The sequence below is a fragment of the Chaetura pelagica genome, unplaced genomic scaffold (assembly GCF_000747805.2).
Source record: "Chaetura pelagica isolate M959 unplaced genomic scaffold, ChaPel_1.0 scaffold938, whole genome shotgun sequence".
In the NCBI taxonomy this organism is placed as follows: Eukaryota; Metazoa; Chordata; class Aves; order Apodiformes; family Apodidae; genus Chaetura; species Chaetura pelagica.
In genome coordinates this window covers 960,954-974,058 of record NW_009954221.1, presented here as the reverse complement: position 1 = coordinate 974,058, position 13,105 = coordinate 960,954, and the positions used below count along the sequence as shown (strand labels likewise).

At 52.6% G+C, this 13,105-nt stretch overlaps 1 protein-coding gene across 1 annotated transcript in view; it reads left to right on the top strand.

Moving 5' to 3' along the window:
* The window catches only part of ZNF185 (zinc finger protein 185 (LIM domain)), a 20,477-nt gene extending 7,737 nt beyond the window's left edge, over positions 1-12,740 (top strand). The window contains 16 exon segments of the mRNA XM_010003483.1: positions 430-478; positions 862-956; positions 1,750-1,833; positions 2,310-2,408; positions 3,180-3,275; positions 3,806-3,919; positions 5,086-5,166; positions 5,352-5,438; positions 5,875-6,003; positions 7,170-7,283; positions 7,529-7,621; positions 8,757-8,858; positions 10,319-10,387; positions 11,634-11,714; positions 12,048-12,150; positions 12,642-12,740. Of these exon segments, the coding sequence (XP_010001785.1) occupies positions 430-478; positions 862-956; positions 1,750-1,833; positions 2,310-2,408; positions 3,180-3,275; positions 3,806-3,919; positions 5,086-5,166; positions 5,352-5,438; positions 5,875-6,003; positions 7,170-7,283; positions 7,529-7,621; positions 8,757-8,858; positions 10,319-10,387; positions 11,634-11,714; positions 12,048-12,150; positions 12,642-12,740 (1,495 nt within the window).
* The last annotated feature ends 365 nt before the right edge of the window (positions 12,741-13,105 follow it).

The window sequence follows — 13,105 nt, the reverse complement described above, 5'->3', positions numbered from 1 at the left end:
CAGCAGGAGCTGCTTGCCCAGGTGCTGCCCACAGCCCGGGAACAACAAAAGGAGCAAAACCCATCGGATTTTGGCTCAGACACCCTAAGTGCCCCGTTCTGTCACCTCCCCTGTGCAGATGGAGGTGGCTGTGGTGTAGCAGGACATCCCACTGGCTGGGGAAGAGTCTTGGCTGGCATCCCCAGCTGGCTCCATGGCAGCTGCCCCATGTTGATGATGATCAGAGCTGCTAAATGCTGCTTTGTCCTTCATACACACTGAGCTTCCCTGAAGCTTCTTGCCATTTTGCCTGTAGAAACACTCTGGGCAACATCTCTGGGAAGGCTTAGGGGTTTCTTCCTCTCTCTTTCATTAAATGCAGAAGAAAACAATGGTAGAACATGACCCAAACCAGAGCTGCTTTCTAAAGCTGCCTTCTTTCCTTTTCAGTTATCCTGAACACACAGAAGCCAACAGTGGATTTTACCCACCAAGGTGAGTGTAAAGCTGTTAACAGTGTCAAAAAAACTTTTTCTTCTTGATTTGGGGGGGGGTGTGTGTGTGTGTGTGTCTTTTCCTTAACTTAGTACTGCCTTAAAAATGTGTTCTGGGAGCAGCACTTGCAGAGGGGAAGTGGGGCTGATCCACCAGCTCAGGATGCATGGAGATCTTACAGCTTCTCCTTGCACCAGTGAGAGTGGGTTGGGTTTGTGCCCCTGCCCTGTAGGTCTGCTGCAGGAGTCTGTGGAGTTAAGCAGGGAAGAGGAAAAGATGTTGTGTTTGAGACAGGAACATGCCATGTTTGGTGTTTTTGCTTCTTGCTCTGTTCTCCAACTTGCTAAGCTTCCTCCTGTGACCCATGATCCTTCCCCTCTCACCAAGTCCAACTCTGGTTGCAGGGACAGAGCTGCAGAGGCTACAGACCAGCTGCACGAGGCCTCTGGCTGCCTGGATGATGCCAAGTCTGAAGCTGCAAGGTCAGGGCCTGGTGCTGGTCCTCACAGGGCTGCTCACAGAGGGCAGGATAAGTGACTTGTCTACAGTAGAGCTGGAAGCAGAATCCGAATTAGGCACCAAAGCAAAGGGAGGCAGGGGATCCTGGCTGGATAAACACTGGGAGCAGCATTGTCCTGTTCACTGGTGCACATCAGCTTCTCTCCAGGGGCAGCTTGGGAGCAGATACAGCAGCTTGATCACTGCTTTTAGCTCTGTCAGAAGGACAGAGCCAGGAAAGAATTGCTGCTGCTGACAGCAAACACAACAGTCTCCCCAGAGCTGCTATCCTAGCTTGCTGTAGCCCATTATTTTGGCACCTGACTCCCTGTGTTGGCTTACAAAAGGACCTGAGGTGAGCAAATGATGTCTTCAAACCCCCTGTCTGAGGTGAGGAGGATCACAAGGCTCCCAGTAGGAGGGTGTAACTCCCAGGGCCTGGAGCTGCTGCTAGTAATGTAGGAACATCTTCCCCAAAGTCTCTCCCATTGTGCCTTGTCCCAGGTGTGTGATCCTGTGACAGGCCAGAAAGGTCCTGTGTCCAGCCAAGACCTGAGTGCACAGAGGCCAAGGAACTGCATTAGTTCCACTAGCAGCATCTCTTCTCCTTGGTTAGAGATAGTGAAAATGTTATTTTCCAAAGGAAAATCAATTCTCTGAGAAAATTACTTTCTCTTTTCTGGCCTCAGATCAAGTGCAGTGTTGTTCTTTCATACGAGCCCCCCTTGAAGCCTTTTGGAGAACCATCAATCTGTAGATTCCTTCCTCTTTCCCCAGGTCTAGCCTGCTGTCTGATGTCCCTTCTCCTCCTACTGAGCGAGCCCCTGTGCACCTGGAGAACACAGATTATTCCTTTAAAAGGTGAGAGTGGGGTAAATGTTGTGGGCATGTAAGTAATATTCAGGGTTAAGGGACATCTGAAAATAATCCAGGCATAGAAAGAGGCTCTTTTTACACCTGAAGGATGAAGGCAACTGTGCTGAGGTTTAAAATGCAGCTTGCAAAAGAAACCAAGAGGTTTTCATTGTATCCCACCTCCATCCTCTCTGAGATAAGCCAAGCACCAGAGCTTTTTTTCTCCTCTTGGTGCTTCTGTGCTTGGTGAGGTTCAGTCACTACCTCCTCATTCACTGAAATGCTGCAGTGAAGCTGCAGAGGCAGCTGGAACTCACTGAAATGCAACTCTAGTCTAAATATGGTCCCTAGGGGAAAATCCTGGTGTGGGACAGGGAATGGGAGAGACTGGCACAAGCCTTGCCTGGTGGGTAGGTGGTATTCACTGCTGCAAGGGTTGGTGTGCCAGTTAAAGATGTAAGTAGCTTTTCTTTGCTTATCAGGTCTGTCCTGAGCTACGAGGAGAGAAGCAGCAGCCAGGAGGGCAGACACAGCAGTCCTGGGGTCCCAGCACTCAGCAAACCTTGCTGGAGTGAAGAGATGTAAGGGCTGGGGTGCTGCCCCCCGATGGCTGACAGGCTCTTCCCCCCTGGTGAAAGCCTTGGAAGTGCTGATTGCTCAGGAAATAAGGAGCACAAGAGCAGCAGCATCCTGCGGGCCCTTTGCCTGTGCAGCTCCCAGCTGCTCCTCTCTCCAGCATCCATGTATAACTTTCCCACCGTGGTCACTGAAGGGTCACCATGTGGACAGTGCCCTTAACATGTCCCAGTTTCTTTCTCAGCAGCCCCCCAGCCTTGCTGCCTAGGATAGGAGTGTGCATCACCCACTCCTCTCTTGCCTCCTGCAGGGAGAAGCCCAAGGCAGGAGCTGGGGCAGTAGAACAATTGGGGTGCACTCCTGGGAGTCCTTTTGCATGGGACTGTGGAGCTTTTGAGCCCTTTCAGTTTTGCACCCTAGTGCAGAGATGGCAAAGGTCTCTTAAAACCTCACAGGAAGAGCAGCCAAACAACTGTCCTCATCATCATCATCATCATCACCACCAGCCCTGTGTGCCCTAAAGCCTCAGTGCTCCCCCACAGGGCTCCCTGTCCCACTGGATAACCACACAGAAACTAAACGAGCTAACAAGTGTTTTGCCTAAAGACTTGCAGTGAGGGAGGAGTCACTTGACTCCCCCCATCAGGACTCTGCTGAGGAAAGGGAGGTTCTGCCCTGCCCTGGTTGTTCAGGCTCCCTCCCTTGCCCCACTGAGAACTGAGCTCCCAGGTGTTTGTGCCCAGCAGCCACGAGTGGGGCTTCTTCTACTTTTTCAGGTCTTCCCAAGATTTCAAAGAGGGGAACACCCCCAGGGAAAGGGGGCACGAGAGCATGTGGGCCTCAGATGACCACAAACCAGAGCTGATCCGAGGGTGAGTGGCTGGTAGGACCCACCCACAGTGTCTCTTCACTTCAGCACTAGTGTTCCCAGTGTAACTGAGACCACAGACCAGCTCCTCTGCCTTGCACCCCAGCATGAGGACCTTCTAATGGCACTTTTGTCCTCTGGGCCATGGTTCCCTTGGTGCTGCAGTGACAGCAACTTCAACTGCCCAGAGATCCCAGCAAGTACCACCCAAGGAGCTATGGATGCTGCAAAGTCAAGTGTGAGAGTGTCCCAGGGTGTTAGAAGCATCTGTCAGTCCAAGGAGTTCTGACACAAGGGCTTTCTCTGGTGCCTGGTTTCCTGTGACAACCTGGGATGAAAGGCCCTTAGCTGTGGTGCTGCAGGCTGGAATGGGATTTGTAATTCCCAGCAGATCTGGCACCAGGGTGATTTGGAATAGCTCTGGGCCAAACAGTGTCTCCTGCTCCCTGCCTGATGGCTCCTCTCTAGGGTAAGGGTGTCTCCCCACCCCTGCATGACTTTGTCCACTGCCTTCAGCACTGATCTTTGCTTTAGGTTTTCAGACTCAACCAACCATAGTGAGAAAGGACAAGAACCTCCTGACCATAATGTCCACCCAGAGCCTCCCAGGTTGAAGGAACACACTGAACATGAATGCAGCATGACTAGGTAAGGAATCAAATAATTACCCCCACTTTTCCTGTAGGATGAGTGTTAATACCTTGTGTGTCTCCCACCACATAAGTGTGCTGATCAGATCTTCTCCCAGGCTCCCCCTTTGTGCCTGATTCTGGTGCTAGTGCAGGGTGAAGAAGTTACTTCAAGAAGGCAAGAGAAATAATGGGTTTGCTTTAGAACATGGGGAATTCACTGCAGGTGGCTTTGGAGAAGGGACTGAGGATGCTGTGCTTGGGGTTAGGGGTCACCAAGCTGGGCTCTCCTGAGTGCATGAGGATACATGGGTGGGACAGCAGAGTGTGTGGGTAGGACTGTGGACCAGGTACTGGGTCACCCATCAGGGTAAGGGTGTCTCCCCACCCCTGCATGACTTTGTCCACTGCCTTCAGCACTGATCTTTGCTTTAGGTTTTCAGACTCAACCAACCATAGTGAGAAAGGACAAGAACCTCCTGACCATAATGTCCACCCAGAGCCTCCCAGGTTGAAGGAACACACTGAACATGAATGCAGCATGACTAGGTAAGGAATCAAATAATTACCCCCACTTTTCCTGTAGGATGAGTGTTAATACCTTGTGTGTCTCCCACCACATAAGTGTGCTGATCAGATCTTCTCCCAGGCTCCCCCTTTGTGCCTGATTCTGGTGCTAGTGCAGGGTGAAGAAGTTACTTCAAGAAGGCAAGAGAAATAATGGGTTTGCTTTAGAACATGGGGAATTCACTGCAGGTGGCTTTGGAGAAGGGGTTGAGGATGCTGTGCTTGGGGTTAGGGGTCACCAAGCTGGGCTCTCCTGAGTGCATGAGGATACATGGGTGGGACAGCAGAGTGTGTGGGTAGGACTGTGGACCAGGTACTGGGTCACCCATCATGGTCATCACTAAATGCCCAGAGTTAAAATGTCAGGTTTGGAAAGAGTAAACAGGTCACTGGTGCTCATCAGGAGCTTTACCTTTTTCTTTCAGCCTTATTTTTGAAGGCAGCTGTATTTTCCCCTCTGGTTTTTTGCACTTCTCTTTGGATTATCTGGCATATTCCCACACAGGGATATTGTACTTTTCCCAAGGCAGGAGATTCACCAGGGGTTGCATCCACATCCTGCAGCTGTTTGCTGTGTGGTGGCACTTCTGCTGACTCAGTGCTCGTGTGTCTTGGCAGGCCCAGCTCTCCACCCAGGGAAAGCAGCATCCCTGCTCCAAAGGCCCAGCCTGGGGATGAACCTGAGCCACTCTGGGACAGGTAGGGAGCCAGAGCACCAGGAATGCTCTGCTGCTGGCTGGTGCTCTCCCTGTTGCCCTGCTCACAGGCATGACAGATGCTCATTTCTTGGCTGGTGAATTCAGAAATCAACATAACTGTGATGTTGCTGAGTTTAGAGACTAAAGGTGCTCAAGGTGTTAACAGGCTTTTTCCTCCCTGCCCAGGATCACTCCAGCTTATGAAGAACAAACCCACCCCACCACAGAGAGTCATCATGAGAGTCTGGGAGGCTGGAGACTGGATGAGCCCAGGTACAGTGGGACTATCCCTCTGTTTCCCCCCATCAGTGGCTTTCCAATCCCCATCCCTCACTGTTCCTGCCTCCTGGTACAAGCCTGGCTGAAGTCCTGGAGCTGTGCAAATTCACCCAGTGTACTCTAATCAAGTGATGCTGACAACAGGAATATATTAGGTTTAGGATTCCAGCCACATCTGGTTGTTCATGTTCCATTTCAGTTAACAAACTAACTGAGGTGGTTGCTGAATCCTGCAGCACTTCCTTGTGCTGGGAATTCAGCTCGTGCAGGTGAGGGGAGGCAGCGCAGACCCCCCTGCCCTTAGGAGCCCGTGGCAGCCTGGGGTCCCAGCTTTTCCTGCAGGAACAGCCATGATCCAGCCTCGACAAATCCCAAACCCTTGTGTGAAGTCCCTGGCTTTCTGGTCCAACTGGCTGTTGTTCCTCAGCAGGTCTAACTTCAGCTCAGCAGAGAGTGTTGTTGGTGGGTCCGAGAGCCCAGCGCAGGGCAGGGACCACCTGCCTGCCCCCAGCCACAGGATCCCCTCCTACCTGGACAGCCAAGTGTTCAGCACCAGGAGGTGAGGGGCTGGGGGTGGGGTGTGGGCTCAGGGGAAGCTGCTGGCACAGAAATACCCGGCAGCAGCTCTGGCCCAGGTTGTACAATCCCCCCCAGCCCAGGCTGTGTGACACTGACAGGTCTCTCTGCAGGGCTGGAAACCCACATCTCAATCCTGCCCCTTGGGTTTGTGTCCTTTCTTGCCCAGAGCAGGGCTGTTCTCATCTGAGGAGCTCAGCCTGACCCTCTTCCTCTCTTCAGTGCAGCATTGATTTGCAGGGTTTTTTTTCAGCATTGTTTAACATTAAGTTATACAGTTGCCTGAAGCTTGAATCAGGATCAAAGTGCTAATATACAATATAAATCAGCCAAGTGTTCAGCACCAGGAGGTGAGGGGCTGGGGGTGGGGTGTGGGCTCAGGGGAAGCTGCTGGCACAGAAATACCCGGCAGCAGCTCTGGCCCAGGTTGTACAATCCCCCCCAGCCCAGGCTGTGTGACACTGACAGGTCTCTCTGCAGGGCTGGAAACCCACATCTCAATCCTGCCCCTTGGGTTTGTGTCCTGTCTTGCCCAGAGCAGGGCTGTTCTCATCTGAGGAGCTCAGCCTGACCCTCTTCCTCTCTTCAGTGCAGCATTGATTTGCAGGGTTTTTTTTCAGCATTGTTTAACATTAAGTTATACAGTTGCCTGAAGCTTGAATCAGGATCAAAGTGCTAATATACAATATAAATATAATCTGTGCCCTAGGGCACTCACAGTAGAAGAATAACCATGAGCTATAAGCTCATTTTCTCTATTGAAAGCACCAGAGCTCTGCCCACAGGTTAAAGCCATCCCAGTAATGAGTCCTGCCTTGGGAAAGGGAAAATGGGCAGGTCTGACACCCAGATGGGCCAGCTGGTCAGCAGTTCACAGGGGCAGATGGTGCAGTGGTGGTTTTGGTGAGTGCTGGGGAAGGAAACAATGCTGAAGATGTGTTCATCCATGAACTGATTCAGCTTTATGCTCTAGAGTGAAGGTTTTGAGTGTGGTTTCCAGGCCTCAGAGCTTTGGAGGCACTGCAGAACCAGCACGGGGGGCAGGGAGAATCATCCTGAAAGTGACTGCTGAGAAATAGGAGTTGGGCAGGGTGGGGACTGCAGGGCCTCCTGGTACACTATAATCAGAGCCCTGTGCTTCCTTGCCAGACCTACCCCAGATTATGAAGGGAGAGGCTATGATGGGAGAAGCAGCCCCAGGAGCAGCAGGTATGACAGCACCAGCACCTGGCTGCACGGAGAGCTGAACCCCTCGGCCGGACGGTGAGAAGTCACAGGGGATCCAGGCTTGTTAACCCCAGTGCCCCATGTGCTCAGTGTCTGCACTGCCCTGACCCGCTGCTCACTGATGCCCTGGATCTCAGGGAGGTGCTGTGGGGGTGGGTGCTGTGGTGTGGGGGTAATTTTGCCACTAAGCAGGGAGACATTTAGCCACGACGATCAGCACTTGTGAGAGGATCTCACGTGCTGCAGTGCAGGGCTTGAGGTTGTGCCCCTTCCTTTCCTAGCCACGACTCCCTGCACAGAGACACCATCCTGTCCATCTCCCAGAGAAGCCACAGGGTGCCATTCTACATGGACAGCTTAAACTATAACAACAGGTGAGTGGGTGGTTTTGATGGTTGTGAGAGAAACCTCCCTGAAGCTGCTGCAGAAAAGGAGATAGGAAGCAAAGCCAAGAGCTGAAAGACACATGAATGGTTTCCAGGGAGTGAATGTGTGATCTAGAGGCAAAGAGCTACTCTTAAACCACTCCCACCCAGAACAGGGTCTGTGCTTCATCCACCTCTGGTCCCTCTGGAGATTTCTCACCATGTGGGCTGCCAGAACAGAGTGGCAGGAGAAGGAAGGGCTGGTTTCTGGCTGCCCTGCCTCTGCCAGAAATTGCAGAGGCTACAGAAAAAAGAGAGAGCTTAAAAGCAGAGACATGTTGAGAGAGGATCACTGTCTCCAGAATGTCAATGATTATATGGCTGGACTGGTCCCAGAACAAGGCTGTTGGAAGGGGAAGGGGGTATCCAAAATGGAATACCATTACCCTGGGCTTTCTGCAGTCCTGCATGGCACTGTCAGCCCATCCACGTGTGGTCTGACACTGTGGTGGCACCAGCTCAGGTCTGGGTGTTGGATCTGTAAAGGGGAGTGTGTTGTGGGTGTGCCCAGGAGGCACAAGATCCTGGGGCAGCCCAGGACTGGCTCCAGGCATCAGCTTCATCCCTGCGAGGCAAACGTAACAGACTGTGCTGCTGAGGGACAGGCAGACCTGTTTCCCAAAGACATTTTAGTAGCTGTGGTTTTACCACCCTCTCCCTGCTGCAGCTTTTGACATTTATTAAGTAGTAAGTGTTGAATAAGTAACTATTAAGTAGTTCTGTTGGACTCTGGCCAGTGTGTCCCCATCTCTCCTCTCCTGCAAAGTGCTGTGTCTCTCTATAGCTGTTCCCATTCAGGCTTCCTGGTTCACTCCAGGTCTGTTCTTATCTGAGGATCTTACTGGATCTTTTCTCCCATGGTCCTATAAATGAGACTTTTCCAAATCACTTCTCCAGGGAAGAGGTTCTGGTCTGTGGCAGCTGTAAAAAGAGAAAGGAACCTTTTTTGGTCTGTGATAAAGATGAATGAATCTGTGTGGTTAAGGGCCTAACAGCAGTGGTAGGTCTTGTCTTGGCTGCCAGCTTGGGCCACGTCATGGCCCACGTTTCCAGTGCCCAGAGACTTTTCTCTCTCTCTCTCCAGGCTCCTCTCCAGCTCCAGTGAGAGGATCTGCAGCCCAGGTGCCACCTTCCCACACAGCAGCCCAGCAGCCCCCGGGTACCAGCCCGACCCCAGCACTGCCGGGTAAGGAGCTGGGGGGTCACCCCCTGCAGGGACAGGGTTTGCATGGGGCTCTCCTGTGTGCTGGAGACAAGCCAGGCTTGGCTGTGCCCTCTGGGCCCCGGGACACTTCTCAGCTAGGAGCACAGACACTGCCAGGGTGGCCAGAGCCACCCAAAAGGGAGAGATGGGCTGGTATTCTCCAGGAGCCCTCAGTTAGGGACTGGGATGTAACTTGCTGTTGGAGTTGTCTTTTCTCTTTAGCCTGGCAAAATCAGGAATCCTCTGGAGTAGGTTCTAGCTGGAGCTTCTCCTGCCATGCAGCTCAACACAGCTGTGGGGCTCCTGGAAGACTCTTTGCCTTGTCAGCCATTAACAAGAGAGCAGCCAACATGCAGCAAGTGTGTCAGGTTCTGGTGGGGCTGGCACAGGACCCTGGTCTATCATGTCTGACAAGATGACAGTGTCCTGTCCCTGCCAGCTCAGAGCTGTAGCCTGGGATTTGTGGTTTCCACAGGCTCCACCTCAGAGGTGAAAACTGCTGCAGTTTCAGCACAGTTTAGACAGGGCTTTTTAAGTGGTGGGAGGTCAGCATAGGCTTTGAGGGACAATATTTGGGTCCTCCTGGCTGTGCTCCTGCCTGCTTGTCACACTGCCTGTCTAAGCAGGAGACTCATCTGGAAGCATTGGCATGGAAAGTGTCTGTGATGTTAAAAAAAGGCTTTTCTTTCCTTAGCTGTGACATGGCTTAGTTTGCTCATATAAGAGGGGATTAATCATAGCTTATAGGCAGCAATGAAAATGCACCATGGAGAAAGAGCCTGATGAGCTCATTTCATGGCTCTGGGAAGAGGTGGTGGGCACAGGGTCTGCCTGGCTCTGAGGCAGAGCTGCAGACAGACAGATGGGGCATGTCATGCAGGAAATCAGCATTGCAGGGAGGGAGGAATGTGCAGGAGACGTCAGCTCTGTAACCAAGAACATCCCCCAAAATCAAGCAGTGGCACTTTATAATGGCTGCAAACACTGGGGACCTCCCAGTGAGGGAGCAGCCATGGCCAGGGCTGGGTGTGCCAGGAGGGCTGGATGTGCCAGGAGGGCTGGATGTGCCAGGAGGGCTTGGATGTGCACGGGCAGAACCACGAGCTCTAAATGCTCATTGTGCACGTAATCCTGACACGATTTGAAGAAGACTTATCCTTGCAAAACAGGGGATAACTGGATGAAAGAGTTACCTTACCCACCCCATTCTTTTTAATTAACTCGATTCGTTTTGGTGGGTTAATTAGAGGGTGTATTAGCTGTTATTTAGCAGCAATGCTTGATGTTCAGGGTTTATTCTAGAACAGCAGCATCTCGCTCGGTGCCTTTTCACGCGCACGTGACGTGTCCCAGGGCACACACAGGGTCCCTGGCACTGCCTCTCATCAGCTCCAGCCTTTTCTAATGCAAATGCTTCTCCTTCTGTTCCCATCCCTTCCCAGGAAAGGGGTCCTCTTTGTGAAGGAGTACGTGAACAGCAGCGGGCTGCCAGCTCCCCTGCGCTACGGCAGGTACGAGGGGTGTCTCTGTGCTCCTGTGCCCCCCAGCAGCCTGTGGCCCTGCCAGGCAGCACACCCAGCAATCAGCACTGCCTCAGCACCCACTGGGCCTCACCTAATTAGCCTCGGGGGGGGATTATGCCACTGGGGGGTGCAGGGAGTTTTGCTAACCCAGCAGTGCTGCTGTGGGGACACAGAGGGGTGTCTCTGCGGTCCATCAGGGCTGGCCAGTCCTGCTGTGGTGGCAGGAGAACGTCTGTCCCACAGCTCCTAGTGCAGGGCTGAGCTCCCCTCTAGCTGGGTTGGCCTCTGAGGGGGTGATGGGATGGAAGCCCTGCATGTTTGGGGCTGTCAGGCTTCAGCCTGCATTTGCACACGTCAACAAATGGTTGGAATTGGTGGGAAGAATGTGGAGGGTCCTCACTCAAAAAAAGTTACTTATGAGCTAGGAAAAGTTAAAAGATGCCATTTTCAGGCTTAAATCTGCACTCTTTTGTATTCTGCTCAAAGGGAACTACGTGAAGCTACTCCAGATTGACACCAGTGTCAGTGAGAGCAGAATCTGACCCTATGTACTTACATGGAGCAGGCAGTTAACACCCAGTTTGATGCCTCCCTGCTGGCATTTATCCTCCCTCAGGGCTGTGCTGGCGCTGCTGGGGGAGCTGATTACAGACTCCATAAAGCTCCAGCCTTCCCTGGAGGTCAGCAGAGCAGCTGTCAGCAACCAAAGGGCAGCACATCACCCAGCTCGGGGAGACTGGGGATGTGTCCTGTGCCTTTCCCTGCATAGTAGCTCAGGATTTGGGAGTTCTGTAAGCAGTGAAAATAGCTGCTGTTTATAGGGTCCATATATAAACATCAGGACCCTAGAGAAGTGTTACTGATGAGTGCTCTGGGGGCAGGGATTCCCAGGTTGCCTGTCCAGGAGCCAGCACAGGATTTTGGCCATCTTGTCTAGCAGTCTGTGGAAAATATGTTGGTCCCCACAGATGTGGTGTGGGGCAGAGAGGAGGACACTGCCACCCCTGTGGAGCATCTGCAGGGTGGATCCAGGGAAGCTGGGGACACTGCTGCTGACAGCCCTGCTCCCTTAGTCAGGAGGGAAAAGCTTTCTCAGAGCTGATGAGGAGGGACCAGCCTTCTTCCCAGGAATGGGACATTGCAGTTAAGACCTTAGGTTAATGATTAATGATTCCATCCTAGGTGCTTTTCCCATATATCACTGTCAAGTGCTGATGTTTCCTTCTCTCTCCAGTGGCAGCCTCGTGGATTTGACCAATCTGGAGCGAGCGACCTACAACCAGCACAGCTACCTGGGCAGAGCTGCCCTGCAGAGGTGGGGCTGCCCTGGGGGCTCCAGCCAAAACTGCTGAACAGAAATGACTTGAAGGTTTTGCTGTGTTAGAATATTAGTACATGTTTGGTGAAATGATAGCCTGAGGTGTAAATGATCTTTGGGAAACCCAGTGACGTTGACTAAAGGATCTGAACTGCCCTGTGTCCCCGGGCAACCCCTGCCCTGCTCTGCTGTCACTTGGCACAGTCAGACACAGCAGGCAGCTCACAGAGAGCAGTGCTGGTGGTGGTTAGCTAGGAGACCTCTGGGACCAGTACTGGGATTGCAACCATCCTGTGCTACAGAGGGATTGCCTCTTCTGTCCCTTCACAGGTCCAGTGAACCTCCTTGCAGCTACTGCGGCCGTGAGATCCGCGACTGCCCCAAGATCATCATAGAGCATCTCAACATCCACTGCCACGAGTACTGCTTCAGGGTAAGCACCCTTAGCTGCTGCCTGCCTTAATGGAGTGGTGGGAGGAGGAGCCTCGGTGCAAATCCTGTCCTCAGACATTCAGAGTAACATAGACTGTGTGTGCCAAATGCTTGCCCAACACATTTTCAGCTCCTCAAATAAAAGCATATTAGAACAAGGGGAATTCTTTACTGTCACCTGGTAGAGTAGCAGCTCTTCCCTCTCCCCGTGGCCGGCTTGCTGCTCTGTGGCCTGTGTGCCCCAGGCCTTGCTGAGCCTCCCAAACCTTGCAAAGTCTTACGAGGAGTCTGTGGAAGTGGGGGGGTGTGGAGGAGGAAGCCTGGAGGGCCTTGGTCTGTTGTAGAGAAGCTCAGCCTCAAAGGCCACTGCCCGGGCTTCCTCACACCTCTGTCAGATGATACAGGGACTGTTGGTTTCTCTGTCCCCTCCCTGCTGTCCTCACTGCATGGTGCTCTACTTACTGTCCAACCACCATGTTTTCCCTTTGGCAGTGTGGGATTTGCCACAAAGCAATGGGAGATCTGCTGGATAAAATATTCATCCACCGGGACATCGTCCACTGTGACAAGTGCTACGAGAAGCTCTTCTAGGTGAGTGCTCCTTCACAGAGTCAGCAGGACTGGCTCAGAGCTTACTGAGTGCAGAGCATTTAACCCCCACACTCACCGAGTGACCCACACAGGGATTTTCCTGTGGCTTTCCAGGGGGAAGCAGTGACCCTTGCTGCAGAATTAGCTGGCAACGTGCTAGGGCTGGTCCCAGGGGTCTTGGTTAGAGCCAGGATCTCTGGCCATAAAATGTTAAACAGACTGTGTTATCTTCACGGGTGGGAGACAAGCAGAGGGCTGGCTTGAGTGGTGAGAGGAACGTCCCCGAGAGGTTGAGAGTCCCCTCTGAAGGGAATTAAAGAGTTATGAAAGAGTTCCTGGGCTAACCCACTGCTGAGGGCTGTTTG